The following is a 24,651-nucleotide window of genomic DNA, read 5'->3' on the forward strand; positions in this document are numbered from 1 at the left end:
CTACTTTACACCAAGCCCCTGTTGACAATTCCTTCCTTGTGTTTCTTTTAGACAGTTTGTGCAGCCTAGAATAGGACACCAGATCTCACTCTTACTGGGCACTACAGTAGCAACTCACACTCCATAAGCATTACGCCTCTCGGAAATGGGAGGATTTCCAGTATATTGAACATCTCTGTCTCTCCCACAGTAAAAAAAAGGCACACTGCCCTGCCCAAGGAATAGTGCAGCCATATTCCCCCAGTACAACGCTTTATTACTCCAGCCATTTTCAGTCCTCATTGGCAGCAATATGGGAAGCATTCTTGAAAGGGGAACCCCGACAAATACTTCCATTGATTAATGGGTCTCACTTCCCTTGAATTCCTCCACCCCATTCAAACCTATAAACCATAAAGAAACAAGAGCAGGCAGAAGGGTCTTTCACAGCTTTATTGAGATGTTGCCATTACAAGGCAAGTGGAGGCAGGAGAGTCACAAGGGCCAGGCTGGAGCCTTCATTCAGGCACCTGGGGAGGAAGAAGGAGAACAATGCAGCTACACTGCAGGACACCCACCCCTACAGGAGCTCCTCCTGCCAGACCCTACCTGTCCACTGGCCAACATCTCCAAAGTCCTCTGCTCCCTCCACATCCTCCCTGGTGCTCTCAGCATCTTCACTGGAGCTCTGAGGGTCTCCCTCCTCATCCTCAGTCCAGTCAGCTCCCACATCCAGAGGACCCTCTACTGGTGCCACAGCCACCCGACTACTGGTCCACAGGTACCAGGAGTCTGGTGACAAGCAACACCCAGGATTGAGGGATCTGCTATACCCAGAGACCCACAGTCTACTCATCTACACAGTCCCTTTGTCCAGCACAGGATCATTCCTCAGTTGTCCAAGCATGGTTGTCTCTTGGGCAGAGATGCATCCACAAGGGATAGAGAACCAGACCCACCTTCATTCCGGCTGCCAGCACACCTGGACTCACAGCAGGCACAGACCTCATGGTCACCATACAGCTCCTCCCACCTGGAGGAGAGGAGGACAGGTGAGGCCTCCACCTGGCATGTCCCAGAGCACCCTCAGCAGGCTCCTTGCAGAAGTACCTCTTCGCCTCCCTGTTGTAGGTGCAGGACTTGGTCCCTGGTGTTGCTTTAGCAGGAGCCACAGCCATGACACAGTGCATGTACAGCTCAGTCACTTCATGCTGCAAGAGGGAAGGTCACAGCATTAAGGGATCAAGGCCAATAGAGGGACAGAGAAGGACCTTCTGCCATCTGTGAAGCCAAGCTGGCAGCTCTAGGCACTACAGCTGCCACAGTCTGGTTCACATTTAGATCATGGACATGAAAGCAGACCATGGATCAGTAGAGCAGGAAGGCTGAGCAGCACCTTCCTGGACAGCTTCTTTTGGAAGAGGAAGGCATCAATCGTGAAGCGGAGCACATCCTTCTGCTTGGAGGGGACAAACCTGGACAGGCAGCCATCTGCCTTGCTGTCCACCATGCACCTGGGGACAAGGACAAGGATGAACCCCTGCAGGCTCTCAGGGCTCCTGCCCACCTCTCCTCCCAGAAGGGGCCGTACCCCAAGTTGTCGATCACGGGGAAACGGGGCTGGGAGTGCTGGTCCGGTTTCTCCGTTACGTAACACGAGTGGATGTACAGCCTCTGCTCCACTGTGGCAAAGTAGGCAGTGGCCTGGAAGTACATGGGCTGACCCAGGAAGTACTCATCCTTAGGAGAGAGCCGGACCCAGCGGGCTGGAGAGAGAGAGAGGCAGCATTACACCTGCACACAGCACCCCCTGCAGGCAGGAGGAGCCACTCACTCAAGGAGCTTACAGTTGGTGGTGAGCAGGACAAAGCTGTGCTTGTTCTTCAGGTCCTTGAAGAAGGTCCTTCTCCTGGCCCACGTGGGGACATAGCCAACCTTGTAGGAGTAGTGGAACCTGCAGGACAGAGGGGTTGAGGGGGATCTGGACACTTTCCCCAGCAGCAGCAGAGCCCTGCCTACCTGTTGTAGGAGCACTTGACAGGCACAGAGAAGGGAATGAAGCGATGCACAGGTGCACTGGAGGAGGGCGGGGCATAGCGGAGAGTGTTGGAGTACACCAGGCGGCCCTGGACAACCTGCAGGGTCACAGAGGAAGGGATATTCCCAGGAAAGGCAACCCCGACACTGGCCCTACTGCTCACATCGATACACTGCCTGTAGATGAAGACCCTCTTACCGATCGCTCGGTGCCGCACTCGTGAAGCCCGTAGATGAAGTAGAAGTAACTGCGTGTGGTTCGGCTGAGGCTGCAGTTGCCCAAGGTCACCTCCGATGGCCGACAGCTGAAGCCGAACAGGAGCCGACTGACCCTCACGTACATCCTGCTGGAGTCGCACCACACAGCCACTCCTCGGGTGCCCCCGATGGGCGGGCGAGCCGGCTGCCGCCCTCGCTGGGGAGGAAACAGGACGCTCTTGATGTAGGCGGGTAAGGGGCGGCTGCCGGCTTCGGGCTTCATCTTCTCCTTGTCGAAGTAGGGCGAGTACGTGTTTCTGGATACGGGAAGGCGGCGGAAGTCAGGAGCCAAGGACCGCGAGTCGTTCTCGCTTGCAGACAGGTCTTCGGAGGGCGCATCTGCCAGGTTCAAGTCCTCCGACTGGGCTGCGTCTTCGAGAGCCGGGAGGTCGGCCTGGAGCGCTAATTCCCGAGAGTCCCAGCCAGCCGGCCCGGCGGAGATCAATGCGGGAAGCCCAGCCCCAGCACACAGGCACAGCATAAAGAGAAACGAGCGCATCGCCAAATTAACGTCCCGCTAAATTGCTACAGGAGTAAAATAAGTAAACCGATAAACTGTGTTGAAGTAAGAAAGCATAAAGTGTGAATGCGGTGAATAGGTTTTTATACTGGCAGGACCTGCTACCACACACCTGGTCACACTACCGCTCAATCAACACAATCAATTACACACAGAGACTCGGATTGTTCTCAGGGTCTAATTAGGACCTGATTCCAGTCTGAGGCGGGACTCTGTGAAGCCTCCTGAACACTTTCCCGTGTGTATCTGACCTCAGCGGAGGAGTTCCACGCAATTTCGACAGAATTAAATCACCCACACGTGTAAAATTTGCTCAGATTAATTTATTGTTCAATTAGTTTCTAATTTCCAAGGACAGTGTGTTAAACTCGCTGTCAGACAGAGTACGGAACATGCGACACGTCCGTCCACACTTTCTTTTATCGAGGGGGCTGTTCTATCAACATATACAATCATTTTACTATTTTTCATGTGTAATTGCATGTCATATTAAAATGTGTAATACAAGCATTTCTTTGTTTTCCAGTAAAGAAATACTGATCAGCTTTTGACATGATCTGCTAATAATTTGTCTGATTTTCCAGAGATTGCTTTTGCTTCGCAGCACTGAGAACCAATGGAAGCCCGTTTCCGCCAGGGAGTAAAAAAAAAACGCACTATGGTATCTCTGAATTGTGACTTAGAATCATAGAATTGCGACCTAAAAACTCAGAATTTTGACTTTATCTCTCACATTTGCGACTTCGAAATAGCCCATATTTCATTGTCTGTCCTTTTGTTATTGTAACGGATTCGGGTTCTAGGGCTTGTCCCCTTGCCGCTCCCACCCTACTTCGTGCCTCACTGTATTGGCTCGAACCCAGGTCTTGCTAGCTAGAACCCGAATCCGTTACAATAACAAAAGGACAGACAATGAAATATGGGTTATTTCGACGTTGCAAATGTGAGAGATAAAGGCAAAATTCTGAGTTTTTAGGTCGCAATTCTGAGTTACTTAGTCGGAATTCTGCGGTACATTACTACAGTATGTAGGACAAGTTAATGTAGAATCATTACTATGTCTGTCTTTTGTTTGTATGTAAATGAATGTCTTTGACAACTTAATGTTAGTTTTTAATTTAGTTTTACGATGTAGGTCATGCGTTAACATATGCACGAGCATACGAAATGTCTCACTCCTGATTCAGCTCATGCTCCATAGGAGAGAAGAGATTCCTCCTGCTTCTCGTACAATCATATCAGAACAGAAGCCCGTGTCGCCCAGCTCTGATTCAAGAGCGACTCGCATCTTCAGCCCTTTTTTTATTCGTGATCCTAATTTTCTTTAGTTATGATCAATATTGAACTTTTTCTAAATAAAACGACAATAATCAAACATGCAGGCAGACTTTTAAAAAGTATTAGGAGCTGACAGGGTGCCCCTTTGGAATAGTTGTCAGAAAATGTGAGAAAAGGAAAGGTACGTAAGCTCTCACACACAGCATTGGAGATTGGCATCTGATTGAAAAAAAAAACTACCTGCCTCCCCAGCATTTAACGGTGCTGTTGTTTTGATTTTACATATTGTTAGCATTTTAATGAATTGTTAAAAGATTGATACACAAATCGCTAAATAAGAAAACGTAAAAACCCTAGCTGTAAGCAATTGGCCATTCATATTCCTGAATTTTAAATCCCTGTGTTTTTCTGTATCCGAATGCCTGGTGCAGCTAATTTGAAAGCAGAGTCTACCATTTACTGTATTGCAAAAGCGTATTGTTGCCACCAAGGAAAAAAAAATCCTGAGTTTACAGGAGTAAAAGAGGAAACAAATGCAAACACCGTTTAGAAAAAACACACACGTCTCAGGCCTTAACCATGACAAGGATGGGATTTGAACCTAGACGAGCAGAGCACAATGAATTAGCAATCCAAAAAGTGACTCCTGTTTAATTTTCTTTTCGCTTGCTCGATTTATAGTACGTTCCTAAATCCTTATAACCGATAAACAAAACGGCTTCATGTGCCACAGCATTCTGCTGCAGGTACGGTTTGCACCGTGTATTGGGCGAACCCGAATGAAATATTTAAAATATGTGAAGAATTTCATTAAACCTGAAAAAAGAAGATCACAGCCAATGTCAACAATTCGGAGCCTGTAGGCAGCTTCAACAGAACAAAACGATCTGAAGCCGCAATTCTTTCACAGAGTGTATTGTGACACTCTACGCTGCTGCTTTTACTGCTACTTCGGCTGCCGTTGCTTTAAACTCTACTCAACGGGCAAGTAAAGTTGTACAAGGAATAGACTACTTTGAGCCGTCCAAGTTCCATTATGTAAATTTAAGCTTTTTTTTATTAATAACAGCATTAGTAATACAATGCGTGCTCAGAAACCTTACTTATTAGCTTATGAAGCAACAGTGTTTCGACAATTTGCGGTCTTCAAAAAGTAAACGCTGAAGTTTTTATACTTCCTTGTGAGCAGATCACCTTTTTTTATGAAAAGGAAAACTTACTCCCCTGTTGCTTTCATCTGAATCGAGACCCAAGCGCTAAGAAAGCTGAAAAATGCAGAAGTCATAAACCCGATTTTAATTTAGATACACATTTTCTAATGCAGCCTTCATTACAAGACAGTCTATTTCTCGAAAGCGTTTTATGTAAAAAAGAGAAAAACGAAAATATGTGGATGACAATATTTAAAAGCTGAAGATTTTACTTTTGAGAAATTGTCATTTTATGTATCTAGATGCTTTTCAACCACTGCTTTTAGAACTTTGCTGTGCTTCCTGAATCATTTTCAGTGTTATAAACTGGGTGTGGAAGTAGCAATCACTTTGTAGAGCAGTTGATAGACTGGAGCTGTTCAGACTACTCTTCTTATTTCTCAAATGCTTCCATCATTTTTCTTTCACGCTAGGACGCGAGTGTGCACGTGTTTGGTTTTCGTTTCACTGATTCTCATTGAAGATTCGTGAATTAACGACGAAAGAATCAGTTGCCTCGGAAAGCAGAAGGTTTGGTTCTCAACGATCTTGAAGACACGCCCATGTAGTGCAGCGTGTGATATTTGTACTATAAAAGACCAAGTGCTCAAAGTGACGTCTGCGTTTACCGTTTAGACTTTTCATCTCGGGCGCACTTTTAGAAAGCAAAGATAGAGCAGTTGTGTTGAATCACGCTGCGACAGCTGTTAGCAGAGTGGCGCAGCGGAAGCGTGCTGGGCTCATAACCCAGAGGTCGATAGATTGAAACCATTCTCTGCTATACACACCGTCAGTCTAATGAAGTGAGTTTAAGCTTTTTTTCTCTCTTGTGTGTGTGGAAGCTTCACACTTACTGTATTCGTTAATCTTTACCAATAGCAGATGCCCAAATGTATCTTTGGTTGTTCTGTGATCCTTCATAGTTTCCTCAATTCCTTCAAATTAACATCCATATCAAAGCAATTATATATATATATATTACAATTAAGGTACATATTAAAAATATCAACGCACATTTGTATAATGCTCATTTAATAATGATTGTCAAGGATTGTCAAGTTCTCCAACAAATCTGTGTTCTAATTTTAAAATATTTTTGCTAAGGATACAACGGGTGTATAAATGAATTCTCCCAACAGCCAGTTAAAGAAAAATTCCACACGTGAGGATGGTTTTCTTGGACATTGACTTAGGTACTGAATTGTTTACTTGTTTTAGTTGCACACGAGTAAAACACGAAGATTTCCTGCAACATTCAAGAGGGTTTGCGAAGAAATCACTTCAATTATTAGCGCAGATTATGTTTACATCATCACAATCTGAAGCACGTCCCTAAGTGCGTTTGACCCACCAGCCATTTGTTTAACAGCTGCACAGGGACACATTCCCGTTGCTTTTCACAAATCACTGGCATTTTTTGCAGTATTTCTTCTGTCCTGAGAAGCAAGTTTTTGTATTTTATCTTTCAGAAGTTGTATGAATTTCTTGAAGTTCAGAAAAAACTTGTTCCAGAAAAGAAATGAACACTTGCTTCAAAGTAAATCAAGACGTATGTATCTCTTGCTGTGTGTGCTCTTATCTGTCCATCTCTCTCTCCTCTTCTCTTACTCTGGCAGTCTGTGCAGAGTTTCTGAAGGAGATGTAACACCACTTGGAAAAGAAGAAAAATTCTCAGGAAAATTCTCAGGCAGAATAAAAAATCATTATTCTCTTCTCAGTCAGATTCATAGCTCAGACTCACACTAAGACAGGATCTCAACTCTGTACTGCTCTCTATCCTCACAATTCAGAACCAGAAGATATTCAGAAAATCAGTGCTGCTACATGAACAATATCAGACAGAACAGCCTGGACTCATGTCACATTTCCCCATTTTATCCTTCCTCCCAGCCCTCTTAGAGACATAAAAGAGCTCCTGGTTCTCCTCTCTGTGAGAGGGCTCAGGGGTCACTGATCTGGCAGCTGTGGGCTCTGTTCCAGGTCGAAAGCAAGAAGGTTCTATTAACGCTTTCCAGGACTTCCAGCCCTTCAGTATTACTTTCTTTACTGTATGTCAGCCTCCCAAAATGTTTATAAATGTTTTATAACACATATGAGTGTGAAATTATCTTATTATTTATATATAGTATTTATGTAATAAACACCAGTAGTGACACTATGATCAGTATATTGATTATTTGTAGCCGATGGTCCGATGGTCATGTCTACAATAGTGACCATTTGACCAGTCTGTAGCTCTGAGCAGTGGGACTCAGATCACACAGAAGACCCGCCTGTGTGTGATTCCATACCAGCCCTGGGATTCAGCTACTCTCACAAATGTCTCACAGACCGTCTTATAAATTTACAATTAGATGAAGTCATGTAACAGTTTTACAGATAATTTAAATAATCAGACAGCAGTTTTGGCAGTGGATACATCTCCACATGGGGGAAAGAAACTGAAATATATGTGCTCACTGTAAAGTAGGAAGAGGTGGTCAGACAAGCAAAACAACTTTGCAGATAATGTGAAGTGACATTGTTTTGTGTCAATCAGCTCACAGATTTCGCTTCATGTGCCTTAAGCTGTGCAATTTGTTTGGTTGTTGAATGAGATTGATTTCTTCACAAGCCCAGTCAATTGCCAGTGGAGAGCTTGCCGGCTCACACCTTCATGAAGACTCTCTTTAAGATTTCATTGTCAAGTCGCCTCCTTTGCATACAATAGTAGCACCGACACTAAGAGAAAGGATGAGAAATGGCGTTTATCAAGCGATTGCAGTGTTTGTTTAACTGAGGATCCTTGTGTGCTGAACTGGCCTCTGGAGAAGTGTAGTGCAGTAAAACAGAAGGTTTGTGTCACTCAAGATTGTTACAGAACAGAACAATACAATTACAATACTTAAGAGAGTAAATATTACTGGTGCATCACAGTTCTTATAATGGTGAAAACAGGAGCACCTTCTCTACATTTTTGACTGAAGTATTTAGACGGAAAGAAATACTATCACTATGCAATGTTCTAGTCTGATGAAACAATGTATAGAATTAGGTGACAATATCGGAATTCATTCAAATGCACAAGATTAATTTTCAGCAACAAAAAAAGTGCTTGGAAATATTTTACAAGAATGAAACCTTACATTCACCTAAATAAACATTCACCATCTACATTAGCAGAGAACAGTAGGACAGAAGGTTAGTGTCACTGGACACTGCGTCAGAGAGGCCGATCTCTTCTCCCTCATTATGCAGGCTTACCCACTCATGATGAACTGTACTCCAGCGATACTCAGCTGCCATCATCGACTCAGACATGACGTTCATGTACATATTATACCTTAATATGGCACTGCGTTACAATAATTTGATCAAAACAACTGGTGAAAAAATAATAATCAAATATTTCTTTCCTTCTTTAATAGATAAAGACTTTATCCAAAAAAGAAGCATTTATTCCTTTCCTCTCCTACCAGCCCTTACAAGTCACCCAGTTTTTAATTTAGAGCTGGATTAAAGCTCTAGTCTCTTGGTGTGAGTTGGAACCCCACTGCTGCCAAATATCTCCAACTATCTCAGTGTTAAGAAGCAAAAAACACACATTTGCTGCAGAAGTAACAGGAGAATTTGTGCCATTCAGCCTTATAGCGTGATGTCATTTTATCATGCTCATTTTTAGATGCTTGTGATCGAATCTATGATTCTTATGAGTGTGCCCTCCATAAAGGTAGCACAGATATAACGTGCCAAGTTTTCAGAGAACCGCATTAAATACAGGTCAGAAGAAGGCGACAAAGTGTCCGCTAGGCAGTTCAGCGATTTCAACGGTGTTCTCTGTTGACACCCGACGTTCTCCAAAAGAGTAAGGTGTTGGGAGTGTGGCTGGGTGGTCTAAGTGCTGGGGTTGTGCTCCATTTTCTTCGCTGGGTTAGGTTTGAATCTTGCCGCTGCTAAGTGTTGGTGGGTTAAGACCTTCCTTCTATTGCGACTTCAATGGGTAAAAGCTTTGCTTGACAGTCTGTCGAGAGACTGAACTAGGTGTTTCAAGATAGTCTTTGTCAGCTTAACATCAAGGCATAAAAAAGCCTCATTTTGTGTTCCCAACAGCAATGCTCTTTGGTCCCTTCAGCATTATGCAGGGAACAACATCTGCCGTGATCACTTTTGAGTCAGTGTGAATCGAAGTGTGCCGCAATTGTTTTTAAAACTGGTTCTGTAGGCATGGTGCATTTGTCTGTGAAACTTGAATGCTGTGCTTTTTCACGCAGAATCATCGGCAGGAGCAAAGCTTATTCAATCTTTCCGCACAGCGCTCCATCAGAAATACTTTGTCCAAGTTTTGAAGAGATTGTGGGATTCTCTGCACACGTTCACATCGCGTACCTCAGACAACACCACCATTCAATGGGAAATTGATTCTGCTTCTTGCAGTTGTTCCTGTGGTTGCAGTAGTTACAAAATTGCACTTTCCTCCACTTTCTGCTATAGTATTCACTGGGTGAGCTTCATCATTTGGCTCAGAAAGGTCAACTGTGCTTCGGAAAAAATCAGCTGCAGTGTCGTTATTTTGTCGGTGAGTATGGCTGTCTTTTAAAGCACATGAAAAACACAAGTTTGTGGATTTCTCCAAATAGCAACGAATTCAGTTGTGCAGTGCTTTACTGCTTTCAGAGGGTCTTTTATCGACGCTGCTATAGTAGAGAAGTGACATAATCACAAACGCAACCATTTGTGCTGGCTGTTTCACTAAGTATTAAGCTTTTTCAACTATCACATGATTTTAACTAATTTAACATCATCTCCAGGAGAGCACCTCGCACTGCTCACTGAGCTGATGTACAGTATGTGCCCATTTCTCAAAAATTAAATATCATCTAAACTGATTTTTTCTATTTTAAATGCTTTCCTACTCTTTTAATATTTCAGTTAAATCTTGAAGTACTTTCCATTGATATTAATCCTAGTCCCGATGAACGATTCTGGGACATGGTGTACCTTGAATAATGTTCTTATAGGTTTCAGTTTGGAAAAGTGCGCTCTCCAGAAGCTACCGAAACCTCTAATGGTTGCACAAAGCTTAATGCAATAGCAACGTTTGGGGTTGAAAAAGAATATTACTTGCTATTAATACGAACACTGTTACAGGAGGCGCGTAAGGACTATTTTAGCTCAGATCATCAATTTATCTTATATTTCTACTCCATTAATATCGCTATTGAGTGCTAAAGGTAGGTCCTGGCAATGCTTCATGAGATCTTCTTAAGAAAACTTAAACAAATATATTTCCAGTGCTGAACAAAAAGTAAAAAAATACAGATTATGTGCAACTGATAAAATCTCTCTTCCAGGGATGTTGTAGCCACATGCAAATTACTTTATCAGCTTTAAAAGTTTCTTTTGCATTTATAAGACGATCAGCATGACACTCAAAACATACCTGTATTAAGTAAGCGCTGAGTCTGCTGGCTGAGCAAGTTGCCTCCTCACACACAATAGCAGCCCCGAAGCTAAGATAAATGAAGAGAAATTGCTTTTATTGGGCACTTTTCATATCCGATGAGCTTGACATCTCCCAAGGGTGACGGAGTTCTTTTGTGACACTGCTTTTCCCTTTTTTCTTCTTTCTGTACTCTGATGGAAAAAAAACGAGAAAACATGTAAGGGAAAAATGTATTTTTTTTCATGGAGAAAACGTGCACCAGGAAATGTTTTGTTTTGAAGAAGTGATTAAACATGATACATGACTTAATTTACTGTAGCAAATGCTCACACTGCAAGGTCTGCTTTACTATAAGAGAGAAGTAGAGTGAAGATGTCATAATTTCACTGCATTGTTGAAGAAAACATTTTTTCTTTGAATTCTAAATCAATCAGAATTTCAGAGTGACACACAAACCCTTTGTCTGTTTTAAAGATATGATATTTTAAAACTGATAAAAATGTAGAAAACATGTTTCCCACTTAGAAATTTTAGATGGGGTGGTGTATTACTAGTTGCAGTGCTGAACTCACCATGGTGCAATTTGGTTACATGATTGGCCGGTGGTTTAATGGATAACGCATCTGATTTTGCATCATGAGATTAGATCAAGAAATAGATGTCCATTATGTGAATGAACCGCACCTGAAAGCAAACGTTGGGTTGGGTTTCCTTTCTTTCCTGCATGAAATAGCAAATCGTTACAAAAAGCACCAGCTAATGTCCAATAGCGTTGGTCATTATAATTAACATAAATATACTGTAAGGTCTTGGTACATGGGAGTGGATTTCATCCACAATTTAAAAAAGGGCAAATGATATTTATTTTATTTAATACAAAAGTGACCTAAAACACATACACATAGAAAACGTGAACCTAATTGAGAAAATTTGGACTGGGGCGATGTATTATTGTAGCGGCGGAAGCTCACAGTGGTGCACTTGAGGAATGCAGTACAAGGGCCAGTGGCGTATTGGATAACGCATCTGATTACGGATCAGGAGACTGTAGGATCGTAATGCTCTTAAACCCAGTACCATAACCGTAGTGTGTTCATTCCTACACAACCTTTCTATCGACTGAATAAGCCTCCTGTTCCATCTCCATCTTCTTCCCACACATTCCGGCTATTTCAGCACCGTTATTGTTGGACTACAGTCACAGATATGTAAGGGACACTATTCCGAAGAACCGTCTTCAATAAATAACGTTGCAAAAGGTAACAATAAGGCTTTCTTAACATAACCTTACATTTGGCCGTACAATACAATTTTCTGTACCCTCAAATAAAAAAAAATCTTACTGCTTTCTCCTGAGAAACACAAGTGTAGTGTCAAATCACAAAAAATAATACAACAAATATACTAAATTAACACCCAGATATGACAACACACAGCTATGACAGAACACATTGAAGACTTAAAAGCCCTTTAAATTTTTATTTCCTTAATTTCCATTCTCTTCCCTCCCCAGGATAACTGAAAACTTACTATAATAAAGACTGTATATGCATTACTTGTAATACAGCTACTAATAAAGATATACATGGAACTTAATTATTAATAAATAACACTTTTATTAATAAATACGTGTAATGATAACATTCATTGTGAATATTTGTGGTGTCTGGAAAGCAATTTTAGTTAAATATAATAATAATTTTCAAGCAAGTGGTGCATAAGCTTGTTACTTAATGAGTACTTTATTTCCATTACATTCAAGACAGTTCTAATGTGATCAATTGTTCTGCTTAGTCCGCTACTGAGTTGCTTAAAACCTATGAAGAGGTGGTTTAAGCTAGACTCCTAATGCAGTAACATCTAACGGGCAGCAGCTGTTATTTTAGGTTTGCTGCAATTGAGAACAGGTTTAGTACAGAGTTGCTGACAAATTTCAGCTGAGTTTATTGTATATAAGTTTATTGCAATTGACCCATTGTAACTACCAATCAGCAGCAAGGAAAAACAAACTTCACTTGTGCCTTTTAAAAAAAGGGAAACAGAGTAGTAGTTTATGTGGTAATTTCAGGTACAATGTAAGAAATAAAGTTAACTACTCCCATAGAAATGCGTGGGGTCCTATCAATAGAATAAAAAAAAAATTGTTGTAACCCGAAAACACAACAAACACAAAACAAGAAGTCTTCCAGGAACCTAGGTAAATCCCTGTAGTAGTCTAACAACTACGACAAAAACAAACAAACGCAACAACTTCAAAAGAAAAAGAACATTAAAAAGGAGCTGCGTTAGCAAGCGTCACGCTTCAAAGGAAAAAGTCAAGGTTTATTCCATGCTGAAAAGAGAAGGAAACACAATGTTCCAGCTGTGGAGCCTTATTTGATTGTGACTCGAACCTTTACTTCTTCGTTTGATGTTAATTTATCTCCATCAGATACCTGATAGTATCTAAACTTGACAGTTGCTTTCAGTAGCTAAAGACACTGCTCTACGTGAGGCTCGAACTCACAACCTCAGCATAACTCCGCTGTGCACTGCTGTATAAGTACCACGAGCTGACCGATTGTGCCACTGGACCCGTGCAAGGTGTGCTCCTCATACAGACTGACGCTGCAGAAACACAGAGTGAAAACGGTTTCGGTTGTGGATCCATCTATACATGGGGAACACTAAAATAGCAAGGAAAATACAAGAAAAGAAACTGAAAGAATTGTGCTAACAGCAAAGGGGGACGGAGGGAGGTGGTCGGACAAGTAAATCAGCCTGGCAGACATTTTTTGAGTCAATCAGCAAACAGATTTCTCTTCATGTGCCTTAAACTGTGCAGTTTGTATCTTCGTTGTAGATAGGTTTCTTCAGAAGTCCAGTAAACTGACAAAAATGGAAAACTAGCTGACGCACCCCATCGTGAAGACCCTCTGTAAGGTGATTACACGTTTCATTTTCAAGTCGCCTACTTTACACGCAATTGCAGCCCGGACACTGAGAGAAAGCATGAGAAATGGCTTCAATTTCAATATGAAAGCGCAGTACAGGCTCGATGGCTTCACATCTCCCATCAATCAAATAAAATTGGAGTAAAGCGATCTAAATATGACTCTGAAGTACTGGGAAAGATGATTATTTTGAGCGTGCCTCCCAGGGTCTGCTACAAGGCTGAAGTTCCAGTAGCTTCTTATTCACCAGCTTCTTTTGCGTGTTTTTCGTTCCACCTTAAATGCTGCTGCTGTGATGTTATGTCGCCTTTCGCCTGTAGATGGCTCTCTTCGATCAGTACTAATCCGGCTGGAATACTGTAGACATCTTCACTGAAAGGGAATATCCAAATAGCGACTGTCCAAATTATATTTTTGTATGGAATATATTTCAGAAAATCACAAACCAATTTTAAAAACTCACCACAACACGGACTTACACTGGGAAAAGGTGAATGCACTTTCTGCTTATTGCTACGGCCTTCCCCCACGATTATGAAAATGTCTCACAGTTCTGACACCGACATGTGAAAGACAATGTAACAGACTATCAAAATCCTGAAGTACAAGAAACTTTAATGTACCAGTTTTTTAAATATGACCCTCTGATCCTGGCATGTCAGAATACATTTCGAAAAAGTATGGCACGAACTGCACGAATTGCAATGGCACAAAATGTTGAGAATATCACTGACCTTGCCGATATTTGCAGGGGATACGAATGTTTTGCACATGTTGAACTACAACAAGTAAAAATTGAGCTCCTTAGTCAATACCACCGGGAATGTCCAACATGACGAACATCAGTAGCTTCAAGGAAACTTAAGACTCGCACATGGAGTTTTATCTTCGAATGGAGGGTGGGAGAATTCATTTATACTCTCGTTCCTCATTAGCTAAACTATTTTAAAAATATGGTACATATTTGTTCGAGAAACTTGTAATCGCCTTAAAGAGAGTCTTCTTGAAGATATGCACCAGCTAGCTCTCCACTGTCAATTGACAGGACTTTAGAAGAAACTGTTCTCATACAACCAACATAAAAATTACACATCTTAAGGAACATGAAGAGAAATCCGTGTACTAAATAACATAAAACTGTCGCTGCAAATTATCACCAAGCTATTTTATGTGTCTGACCACCTCTTTGCTACTTTGCAGCGAGTACAAATCTTTCTGTTTCTTCATCGCTATTTTACTGTCTCCTTCCCCTATGTGGAGATGGATCCAGAGCCGAAACTTTAGGTCAGTTCCTGTTACTCTGATTGAAAGAGCTGTATTAAAGGCACTCCCATCTCTGCAGGAAAGTTATTGCTGCTCTCAACACAATATACTGCAGCCAAATATACAGTAGCGATACTGTCACTGCCTGTGGGCCACGTGTTCCTGCTGTCAGTCTATTATGTCATGTTCATCCACACCCAGAAACATTACTGCTGTAGCACAAGAGCTATATAGGCACAGTCCATAGAGCAGGAATCTCTTAATCTCAGAACTGTGGGTTCAGCCCCCACATTGGGTCCCTCTGTGTCAATTTGATCCCCCCAATCCTTCTAGCATGACCTGATGGCGTAACAGTGATACCCAGTACCCAGCGTAATTCAGTTTTCTTTCCACTTGAATCAGATTTTGATCTGAAATCATCGGCCGAACAAGAGTTTGTCTAAATCGAGGGAGATCTGCTCACAAGCAAGTATTAAACACTTCAGCATTTTCTGTTCGAATACCACACTTTGTCAAAACACTGCCGCTTCTTAAGCTAATAAGTAACGGTTTTTGAGCACGCATTGTATTGTTAATGCTTATATTAAAAAAGCATAAATTCACATAGTGGAATTTGGACTGAACAAAGTAGTCCAGCCCCTTTACAACATTACATACCCACTGATTAAAGCTTAAAACTACAGCAGCAGGAGTAACAATAATGGCAACAACATGTTTGGAGATCGGCATTTCATTTATTCTGCGGAAACATCGTATTGGAATGAACTGCCCGAGATAAAAGAGTAATTGCGGCTTCTGATCGTTTTTACAGAGCATTGCGTTGTTCTGTTCATGCTGACTACACGCTATAAATTTGTCATTTACTGCAAGCGTTGCTTTTCCAGGTTTTTCTGAAATTCCTCGCATTTGAGCCAGCACTAAAATATTTCATTCCCGTCGCTGAATGCATCGTGGAAACGGTATTTGCAACCGAATGCTGTCACACATGAAACCTTTTTGTTATTCGGTTCTGAAGTTTGAAAATGAAAATAAAACGGGGGTCACTTTATAGGCTTGAAAGAGGTCCAAGCAGCATAAAAACCCGTGAATTCTCACAAAGGCTGCACCTATCTTCTGCTGCTGTTATAAATCAGCCTTAAACATTTGAATGCATACCTTACTGCTGCTAATCACATTCACGTGTTTACGAAGCTTTTTTCTGTCCGTTATGTTTTTGCTAAGCAGTTTCTCCGTTTTCCTTGTACTGTGATTGTCAGCGACCACAACAAGACTGAAACAGTGTAAAGGCAGGTAAAAAAGACAGGGTAAAACGCCTGATTGTCGGGAGTGGGATTTGAACCCGTGCCTCTATTTGGAGAGTGAAACACAAAGCCTAAAAGACACGAAGCTGTGAATTTGCTGTTTTAAACCGCTCGACTATCCTGAAAAAATGTATGTTGATTGCACCAGTCGCATCCGATTTTCCGTAACTTTAGAACGATTGATATGACTGGATGAACACAATTTGTGGCGTTTAGCATGACATGGAAAACGGTACCATAGCATTCGGGTCCGGACTACCAGACTTAGAAACAGTTTTTACCCCCGCACTATCAAACTATTAAACTCCCAGCCTCTCTCACTCTCTCCTCACCTCTCACCTATGATCTGAACATCACAGTGCCTTCTTTCTTACCAAAAACCCAAACACACATTGAAAATCTACCTCTACCATACATGTCAAAAGCTCACTCCCCATCATTTCTATCCCTTTATTTCATTCTTTTGATGCATGTTTTTGCACATAACCTGTTATCTTTTTGTTGTTTTGCACACTGCCTGTTCTTGTTTTTTGCACATCGGCTGTTGTCTCTGTCTTTCTTTTGTTATACAATTGTATTGTTGTTGTGTTTTTTTCTTTGTACTACTTATGTCCGAGAGCTAGCTAAATATCATTTCGTTATACCATATACCTGTGTATGAGTATAATGACAATAAACTTGAACTTGAACTTTAAACTTGAACTTGAACTTGACATAGTCTTGCAGGCAGTATATTATTTTATTGTTTACTCGTTTAAAAATACACGGTCTTCTCGTTCCTAAGTCAGATTTTTAGTGCTTTCGAACGTTACTTCCAACCTGGACTGACAGCTCACCAGATCTGTTTGTGATCAGACCATGGAGTGGGGGGCTGTACCAAGCACACATTCCTTTCCAATGCTGAGGCGATCATTCAGAAGATGGGTGTGAAGAGAGACAAGCTTTGTTGACTAGAAGGCAAGGCAGGATATGCACGAACACTAATCACTGGCGATAGTTATGGTCTCTTACTATTGAGACTCCTACATTGCAAGTTTTTTTGAAGACTTCGAAAGAGGCACGGGTGGGGTTTGATAACACAGTCTTTGGTTTATGAGACCGACACCTTACCACTTGGCCACCACACCTTCAAATAAACATGGGAATAATGTTGTTCAAATTATTTTTTTCTGAATCTGGTTTACATCGCCTGGAGGTAGCATCAACAAAAGGGATACTTAACAAGGAGATACGCTGTAGCAGTGTGACTCCAACAGATGCTCCTGAAGAGGCTGGAGGTTTAAGCCAGCTCCTTAGAGCGTTCTTAAGTCTATTAACTCTCAACAGCGGCTCTTCAGCTCTTGTTGTTTGACCTAGTGGTTTTATGAGGTGTGGAAACGACCGCAACTTCGTTTTCTGAGATGCTTTCTCTCACGTGGTGAAATCTCGACCTCTTTGGCATCTCTGGCTATAGTTCTTCTGTAGAGCACCTCTGCTTATAGTGCCCTTGAAGTCATTTTATTTTTGCAGGAAGACGCATTTCCTAACGATCTCTCCTGTTTTAGAAATGCTACATAAGGCATGTTTGATTCAACGGACAAACAGTATACTAATTGTACAATGCAGATCTATGCAGCATTCGTACTGGATTTGACTGGGATTCTGAAATACTTCTTGAAAAGGTATTCAGATTTGTTTGCACCTATAATAAAAACACAGACCTGAAATAGACCTGAAACTCCCTAGATTCCAATGTCTGATGTTGCTGTCCTTAAACTCGGACGTGATGTTCTGCAGACGTGCCGTGTCCCTTTACTCTCGTTGACCTCCGTTGTCGGGCGCAGTTAAAGTGGAACTGGCCTGACTGCACAGGAAAGTACAGAATGATAAAATGTTTTTACGGCTCAAAATGTCCCTTTAGACCCTCGTCATGTCTCTGCTAGGAACGGGCAGGTAGAGAGGTTTAACAGATGCTCATGATGTTTCACACGGGGTGTTACCTGTTGTAGTGTTTCAAAAGATGTGTTAGCGGACCACAGATTATCTTGAAAAGATTTGGGTTTGCACTGGCTGGGATTCAAACCTGACTCAATTATTTGGAAGGCGCCTGTACCACCAATGCACTTCTGAGAAGCACCTGCAAATTATCACAATCCTCTCTCTCACCTACAAAGTTATGGAGACACAGACGTCCAATGAAAGCTCAAGGCTCCACTCTTTTGTTGTGATATCATTTTAATTAATATTAGCTTTGACAAGGTGTCATTTTTGCCTCTTAAAGTTAAAGTCTGCTCCTTTCTTCCTGGTATAGAAAGAACGTGTTCCATCTTTGTTTAAAAACACCACTAAAAGTAAATTATTCAGCTCTACCGCCTGTGTCCATTGACAAGACATCTCAAAAGCACATATTAAATAAGAACACGCTCCTTTCTGTTACCATTCCTGTGGTTGGGGCGTTGTTTCACCCTTTTACATTAAATCATTAGTACTGCTGTTTTTCTATGCATAGTTTAATCAAGAGCACTTAAAAGATGCAAATAGCTTTCAAATAAAATAGAATTGAAAGACAGTCGAGTAAGGAGGTAGAAAAAAAGCACTCCCCCGTCTGGGAATCAACCACCGTCGCCCATGTAACTGGATACAAAAATAACAGATTAATTTGTGCCCAGTCTCTTTAAGCTTCGATGCGATTATTTTTCCTTCCTTATTTCTTCATTCCTATGAATTTACTCTGTAGTAGAAGAAACGCGAAACGCGAAAGTGGGAAACTGCAGGCATTCTTCGTGAGTCGTGTGATCAGTGAGCATTTGCACATCTCTAAGTCTGTTCCATCATTTTTCTTATCGGGGAGGTATCTCAGTGGTAGAGCGCATGCTTCGCATGGATGAGGTCCCGGGTTCAATCCCTGGCATCTCCAGGTGCTTTATATTACAGTACTCACGTCGCAATCTTCTGTTGAGTGAGAACTCTTTGCTCGTGTTCAGAGAGAGCAACGTTTACACAACTAAATGCAGGCACACTCGACTTGCTGCAGAGTTGCGCTGCTGTTTTAAACGTACCTCATTTAGTTCTGTTAAATCCTAAATTATTTGAACCAATAATTTAGTTCAAATTCAGGAAATCCAGAGATTGCTTCACACTTGTCGTGGCTGTTGCTGAAAACACTTGTTGAATCTCACCCGGGATTTCTTGAGAGATCATTCAGCGAGCGAATCCTCCTTCTGAACTCCGCACTAAACTGAAAGTTTCACGAACTCCTCACTGCCTGTCCTGTACTGCTCTCGTGTAGATGTGAAGCACAGCCATAAACACACTTTGAACTTTTTCCATTTAAGGGAAATGCAAAAGAGCATGACAAGTATTGATCGTATAAAAAAAGGACTACACATCGACTTTTGATGATTACAAGAGATTCAAGAAACACAATCGTCCGCACCTGGGTTTGGATCCTGAACGCTAGAGTTAAAAAAAAAAACATAAGCGACGGATATGACCTATAAACTCTCTTAATTGTCTTATAGTTTATGAAATAAAACAATTTCTTAATAAATTCTAACTGTTGATAGACGATTTATTGAATTTTAACAAAATCACAATTACAAACTTCTTCGGTTAAACTGTTATTCACATACTCTAACGTAAATAAACGTCAGTGTCTTCCGGTGTGTGACCCAATTTCTCCAAAAAATATCTGTTAGTCTGTCGGCTGTGCAAGGTGTTAAGAAATAGAATTTCTAAAAGACAGGCTCCCTAAGCTTAACATCAAGGCTGTTTTCTCTGCAGAAGTGCTCTTTAAATTTCAGCACTGTTGCAACTCCCTTTATAAAGGGTGTGCACACATATACAACCAAGGCATTGAAAGATTTTTTTTAAATTATTGTTCCAAAAAATGTTCCATTTGTTTTCTTTTTAATGTTGTTGATAAAAAGATTGTATTAAAGGTGAAAAAAATCTGAATGTGAAAAAAGGTCCAAATGCTATTGAAAAAAATCAGTAATGTGAGGAAAGATGGATTGTGGGAGCCCCTTAACTACCCATATCATGCTGTATTTCTCACTCATTCTACTGGGAGTGGTGCCGTCGCTTCATGATAAAGTCTGTCAGTGGTCATTCCAGACGGGTCAGGTATGACTGCTCTTCGGCACAAGAGACACGTGACTTGCGAGGATCCCGACAGTGTCAACTTTCTTTCAGAGCCCAGATAGCTCAGTCGGTAGAGCATCTGAATTTTAATTTGAGGGCCCAGGGTTCAAGTTCCTGTTTGGGTGGTTGTGCTGTTCTTAAGTCTATTGTGAATGTCATTCTAAATAGTATTTTATCTTTCACTCTTCTAGCTTTACTGTGGTTATTTTAAATGTCCATTACTTGTATTTACAGTAGTGAATTTAGTGTTTCATTTCACAAACCGAAAATGTTCAAGTAGATCTTGTCACTCTACTCCATGTAATCATCTAAATTAAATCACAGTAGTGTACAGAACACGCAGTGAGGAGCTCACACAGTGAGTACTCTTGAATACGACAAGAGGAAAGGCACACTGCACATCATAACGTCCGAGTTTACAGTGACAGCAGAGGTTGGAAGCGAAGTAGTTTTTTTATTACTCGCTCGCTGAACGATCTCTCAAGAAACCTCGGTGGAGATTTAACGGGTGTCTAATAATCACGTTCAAAAAGGTGACGATAAGTTTTTTTTAACTAGGTAGCCTTAATGGCAACACGGTGTGAGTAGATCTTAAAGCAGCTGCAGACAGAGTACCCGTAATGGCAACACAGTGCTTTGAGTTCGGCTTTTCTTATTTCTTCTGCAGAACCAGTGGTATCGGAATATACTGATAGGCATAAGAAGCGCTTTCGGTTTCTGATCATTTTTATTGAGCGCTGCTCTAAATTTTACATTTGCTCCGGCGAGTTTTCCCCATGAAAAAAAGAAATATCCCTAATTACATGATGAATTTTTTTCTTGTCAACGAGTAGAAAGAAATAAAATATATACTTCATTATAAGTACCACAGGCAAGATGGCTGGTGGTCTAAGGCGTTGCGTTCGGGTCACAGTTACCCCTGGAGACGTTTGGTAAAATCTCACTTCTAATAAAGAGGTCTTTCTCGTTAGAGTAGAAACGATAGAAGCCTTAAGCGGGAAAAAATCACAACATCTCGCATTTCACGTGTTTAATGTTAACTGTTAACTTTAAGGTTAGGGGGCCTGTCTGGTGTGTAAAACAATTGGTTTCAGCAGTGTGGCTGTTGTATTTGAAATGCTATTGAGCCATGAAGTCGACCCACCTATCCCAGTGTATTACCTGTAGTGTTATCCTCAGAAAATCATAAAAAAATAAAGGTTCCACAACCCAAAACAAAGCTGGGAAAAGTCAGAGGACCTGCTAAGTGTGCAAAACACTTACTTGCAGCATTGTGGGTGCTTTGGTTTAAATGCTATTAGTTTGTGAACAGAATACCCCTATCCCAGTGCATTGTGCCACATTAAATAAAAGCATGAGAAAAAGAGATTCTGAACACAAAGCTGTGTTAGTGTTCTGTGTAAAAAGTCAATATGAACATCATGGGAGCTGTTTTTAATAAGCCGCTGAGTAAAGAATATTTTAATCTTCCTGCTGTCAGTAGTATTGTCAATATAGTTGACCCTTACCTGAATGAAAACAGGACGTAAAGGAAGGGTTTCAGAAATCAAACAAAGCTTTATTCCCGTGCTTACATTCTGGGTAATTGGAGACTGCGCTGTTCTGCTTCATATGGTCATATACGGGTTTTTCGCATGAAGCCGTATTGAACAGTATGTAACGCAACGGGGGCTCAGGCGGGCGCCCTTGCCGCATTAGGTCGGCCCCTGCACCCTCCGGGGCTCGAACCCGGGACTTCCGCGTCTCTCTGCAGCGACCAAGCCCCGTGAGCCAAAGAGAGATCCCACCGCCTGAGCCCCCGTTGCGTTACAAGTATTTCTCGCATTGTGAACATGTGCACACAGCGGTCCCCCGGATTCCAGTTCGTGCGTAATTACGCATCGATGAAAAACCTGAGGTTTAAAAAAAGATAATTAGCTCACTGATAGTTTGATGTAAAGGCTGTGGAAATATCCACAAGCCGTGGTCTTTAAAATGCATTTGAATTGAAGGCGTTCTGTGCTTCCATTGCGGAGATATGGACAAAAGAATATTCGTGCTTGGTAAAAAAAAGTCATAAAAATGAAAAAGTAAAGGCTGAGAAAGCATTCACAATGTATTTTATACACAAAGGAAGTATTCTCGCAACTCTAAGAGGTTTTGTGTAAACGCTACAGGCGTGCCAACATCATTTTCGAACTTCAAGCTAACTTTACCCCGGTCACGCCTGTCATGGACGGAGCAGGAAAGGCGGCGTCACATTCTACAGCCCTCTCCACGCAATCGACGAAATCGGGATACTGAAGTGGAGAAAATCGCCTCTCCAGAAAGTGCAAATATCATCTTGGAGAGTATAAATCCTATTGCCGAAGGTCAGCCCTGTCTACCAGAGTAACCCTCCCACCTCCTGCAGCGATGATCAGCTCGTCTCACACGCGAGAAGTCTTCAGTTGGAAACAAGCGCCCCCTCTTCTCGCACGTTTTGCACATTCGAGTGGTTTTGATGCGGCTCCTTCGTACACGGTGCTGATCTTTTGGAAAGCAGGAGGCAAAACTGACACGTTCCCATACCAGGAGTATGGAGTTTTCAACCCGGGCCGCCTGGGTGAAAACCAGGAATCCTAACCGCTAGACCATATGGCAGCACACAACCCCGCTGTTCCGGGTATCATGCTTGCAAACTACATAAATATGAGAAAACACGCAGGAGAGTCGTCACTCAGAGTGTCGAAGGGTCGATGTATACTGGGGCTCAGTTGAAATGCAACGTCAGGACTTTTCAGAATTATGTCACACGAAGAGAGCACAGCCTTTTTCCGCCCTGCCACGCGTGTATCGGTAACTTGCCGTGATCGTATAGTGGTCAGTACTTTGCGTTGTGGCCGCAACAACCCCGGTTCGAATCCGTGTCGTGGTAGAATAAGGGCGTCTGCTTTTACTACTTGCACGAACGAAGGCAAAAAAAAGCCAATCGATGTGAACGAACGGCGGTTTACAGAGGAGTACTGCCTGACTGGATCGTTGATGAACGACAGAGGCCACTCCGACCTCTTCTCGGTTTTCTTCAATGACTTACTAAGGATCTTCTTCACATTCGCCCATGCAGGGGAAGCCAGTTACACCGAAGCAAACGCAGGAAAGTGCATTTCAAGCAGAGACCAGGAGGGACTTGTTTACACCGAGAGTGGTCGGAGAATGGAACAATGTGCCCAGCCCTGTTGCTGGAGCCGATTCTTGATGAGATCTTGGGTTCACTAAGAAGCCCCCACTGGATGCTAATCTTTCTGTTGTTCTTAGAGGTCCTGCGCTGCTTTTGAGCCGACAGAGCTCGTTCTGGTCTTTCGGCACAGCCCAATTGCAAATGATCGGCTCCGCGTACAGAAGGAACGTGCGTTTGGTACAAGAGTGCATTAAGGCACCGGAAATACATTGAGAACAAATGACCGGTCGCTCAATACCTCTGTGAAGTAAAGGAGCGTGCAAAACGAGGCTGTTTCCGCCTGGTCTCAAACCAGGAACCTTTCGCAGGTTAGGCGAACGTGATAGCCGCTATACTACGAAAACCTGCAGGGACCGCTGCTGGTGTCTCGCTTGCGTTTAGGCAGGGGGCGCGCTGGAGAGAGGAACAAAAGGCGCGTTGAAACAAAATGCCGAAACCCAGGAGCGAACCAGGGACCTTTAGATCTAAATCTAACGCTCTCCCAGCTGAGCTATTTCGGCGGTGCACAGAGCGCACAGCCACCTGCTCTAGCCTTCCTGTGCTGCGGCATGAGCGCACCAAGAGTAGCGGGAGAGTGTTGCAGGAACGTCACTCAGAAGGAAAGCCACCCAGCTGCGCCCTCTGAGCTCTGTCCAGCGCATCTTCCTCGCATGGACTCCTGCCTGCGACGGGCAGGAAACAATTAGCAAGAACAGAACAACACACCATGGGTGTCTCATGACCACACCTTAGGTTGTGACACGTGCAGGTGTGAGGGGTTGCCGGGCTACTTTGGAGCAGAGCTTGGGCGGAGGGGGGGCGGGAAAGCAGACAAAGAGGTGACACCTCAAGTTCTGCACGATCACAGCTCTCCGCCGCCCCAGGCTTCCGCTCGATAAGCTACTGGACACACCCGCCCCTCCTCACACAGACCGTGGAAAAGCCACCGAGTGGGAGGGCTCTCTCTGCCTCCCAGGAGCTCTTGGACACGACGCACAGACATAGCGCGGGGAGCTGCCGCCTGCAAACACGGCTCCAGGCAGGACTCCGCTCCGCAGGAGCCGCAGAGCAGAGGAGATGGGGGCAGCTTAGCTCCTGTGCAGAGACCTGAGCTGTTGTTGCTGCGGACGCTGTCTTTTCTGTTCTCGGGGTAGGAGTGAATGTTGAGTT

The 24,651-nt window shown here is 42.6% G+C and overlaps 1 protein-coding gene and 1 long non-coding RNA gene across 2 annotated transcripts in view; both read right to left on the bottom strand.

Moving 5' to 3' along the window:
• The window catches only part of LOC148665651 (uncharacterized), a 183,652-nt gene that overhangs the window by 113,839 nt on the left and 45,162 nt on the right, over positions 1 to 24,651 (bottom strand). The window lies entirely within an intron of this gene.
• Positions 418 to 2,863, bottom strand: LOC148665660 (zona pellucida sperm-binding protein 3-like). The gene is made up of 9 exons (XM_088632366.1): positions 2,216 to 2,863; positions 1,999 to 2,114; positions 1,827 to 1,933; positions 1,571 to 1,745; positions 1,376 to 1,493; positions 1,090 to 1,190; positions 939 to 1,012; positions 589 to 771; positions 418 to 509 (listed from the first exon to the last, which is right to left on the bottom strand). Exons 1-9 carry the CDS (start codon positions 2,771 to 2,773, stop codon positions 502 to 504), a joined length of 1,440 nt encoding a protein of 479 aa, XP_088488492.1. The 5' UTR covers positions 2,774 to 2,863; the 3' UTR covers positions 418 to 501.

The sequence above is a fragment of the Lepisosteus platostomus genome, chromosome 5 (genome assembly GCF_059453375.1).
Source record: "Lepisosteus platostomus isolate fLepPlt1 chromosome 5, fLepPlt1.hap1, whole genome shotgun sequence".
Lineage (NCBI taxonomy): Eukaryota > Metazoa > Chordata > Actinopteri > Semionotiformes > Lepisosteidae > Lepisosteus > Lepisosteus platostomus.

Coding starts and splice junctions, on each gene's coding strand:
- LOC148665660 (XM_088632366.1), bottom strand. CDS start 2,773: ATGCGCTCGTTTCTCTTTATGCTGTGCCTGTGTGCTGGGGCTGGGCTT. Junction 1,746..1,826: donor TGTCCTGCTCACCACCAACT/GTAAGCTCCTTG, acceptor CTCTCTCTCCAG/CCCGCTGGGTCCGGCTCTCT. Junction 772..938: donor TGCTGGCAGCCGGAATGAAG/GTGGGTCTGGTT, acceptor GCTTGTCACCAG/ACTCCTGGTACCTGTGGACC.